Source organism: Austrofundulus limnaeus, unplaced genomic scaffold (genome assembly GCF_001266775.1).
Source record: "Austrofundulus limnaeus strain Quisiro unplaced genomic scaffold, Austrofundulus_limnaeus-1.0 Scaffold4145, whole genome shotgun sequence".
Lineage (NCBI taxonomy): Eukaryota > Metazoa > Chordata > Actinopteri > Cyprinodontiformes > Rivulidae > Austrofundulus > Austrofundulus limnaeus.
The window spans coordinates 1,811-2,832 of NW_013956547.1; the positions used below are offsets into that span (position 1 = coordinate 1,811).

Genomic DNA, 1,022 nt, shown 5'->3' on the forward strand with positions numbered 1-1,022 from the left:
TGTTTAGCTAGTTAGCAGGATGGTTATCAGGTTTAATAATTGTTTAGCTGGTTAGCAGGTTAGCTTGGTAATTGTTTAGCTGGTTAGCAGGTTAGCTTGGTAATGGTTTAGCTGGTTAGCAGGTTGGTTAGCAGGTTAGCTTGGTAATGGTTTAGCTGGTTAGCAGGTTAGCTTGGTAATGGTTTAGCTGGTTAGCAGGTTAGTGACCTCTGTGGCTCTTGTCTTGCAGCTGGTGGTCTAACCTGGTGATTCCCGCCCTGGTAGCTGCCATCGTCACGCTGGTGTACCGTATCTTCATCTCAGATACCGACTGATGTCATCAGGCGTGCCGCTGTGATGTCATCACCAGGCGACAGCGGCACCTTGGCTCCGCCCAGCGTACAGCGTGTTTCTAGACCAGACGCTCTGCTTGGGACCAACAAGACTTTAACCTGTGTCTGGTCTGGGACCAGCAGCTCTACGCTGCGTCCTGAAATACCCAGAATTCATTTCACCTTGTTTAGCCAACCAATCACGTGGCATTATTGTAATGAAGTCATTCTGAATGTTTGTGTTTGATCTGACCCTGCACTGGACCTGTGATTACTTCTTTTTATATCTGAATGTGAGCCAGTTTATAGATTAGAGTCAGCAGAGTTCTACCATCTGCTCCGGTTCTGCTCCGGTTCTGCTCCGGTTCTGCTCCGGTTCTGCTCCAGAGGGTCGGCACCTCAGAGGGAAGGTCCAGTCGGCCTCTGGTCCGGAGGGTGGACTCAGCTCTGGACCTGCAGCAGGATCTAAATGTGCCTTTTCTGAGTCGTGGACCTGAGTGGTTCTGCTGGTCCAGTCCAGAACCAGACCCGGTCCGACTGTAACAGTGCAGCTGCTTCTTCATGCAATAAAGCTGATTCAATCCTTGATTTTGTTTTGATCCCAGTCTGACCTGATGGTTTTCCTGAGTTAACGGGTCAGGTCAAAGGTCAGCAGGTGGATATTTACAGGCTGCTGCAGCGCCTCCTGGTGGACACCTGACAACATAAATC

At 49.9% G+C, this 1,022-nt stretch overlaps 1 protein-coding gene across 1 annotated transcript in view; it reads left to right on the plus strand.

Moving 5' to 3' along the window:
- The window catches only part of cyb5a (cytochrome b5 type A (microsomal)), a gene marked incomplete at its 5' end in the record, with an annotated part of 2,458 nt that extends 1,559 nt beyond the window's left edge, over positions 1-899 (plus strand). The window contains 1 exon segment of the mRNA XM_014000775.1: positions 230-899. Coding sequence (XP_013856229.1) covers positions 230-314 — 85 coding nt within the window.
- Positions 900-1,022: the final 123 nt, after the last annotated feature.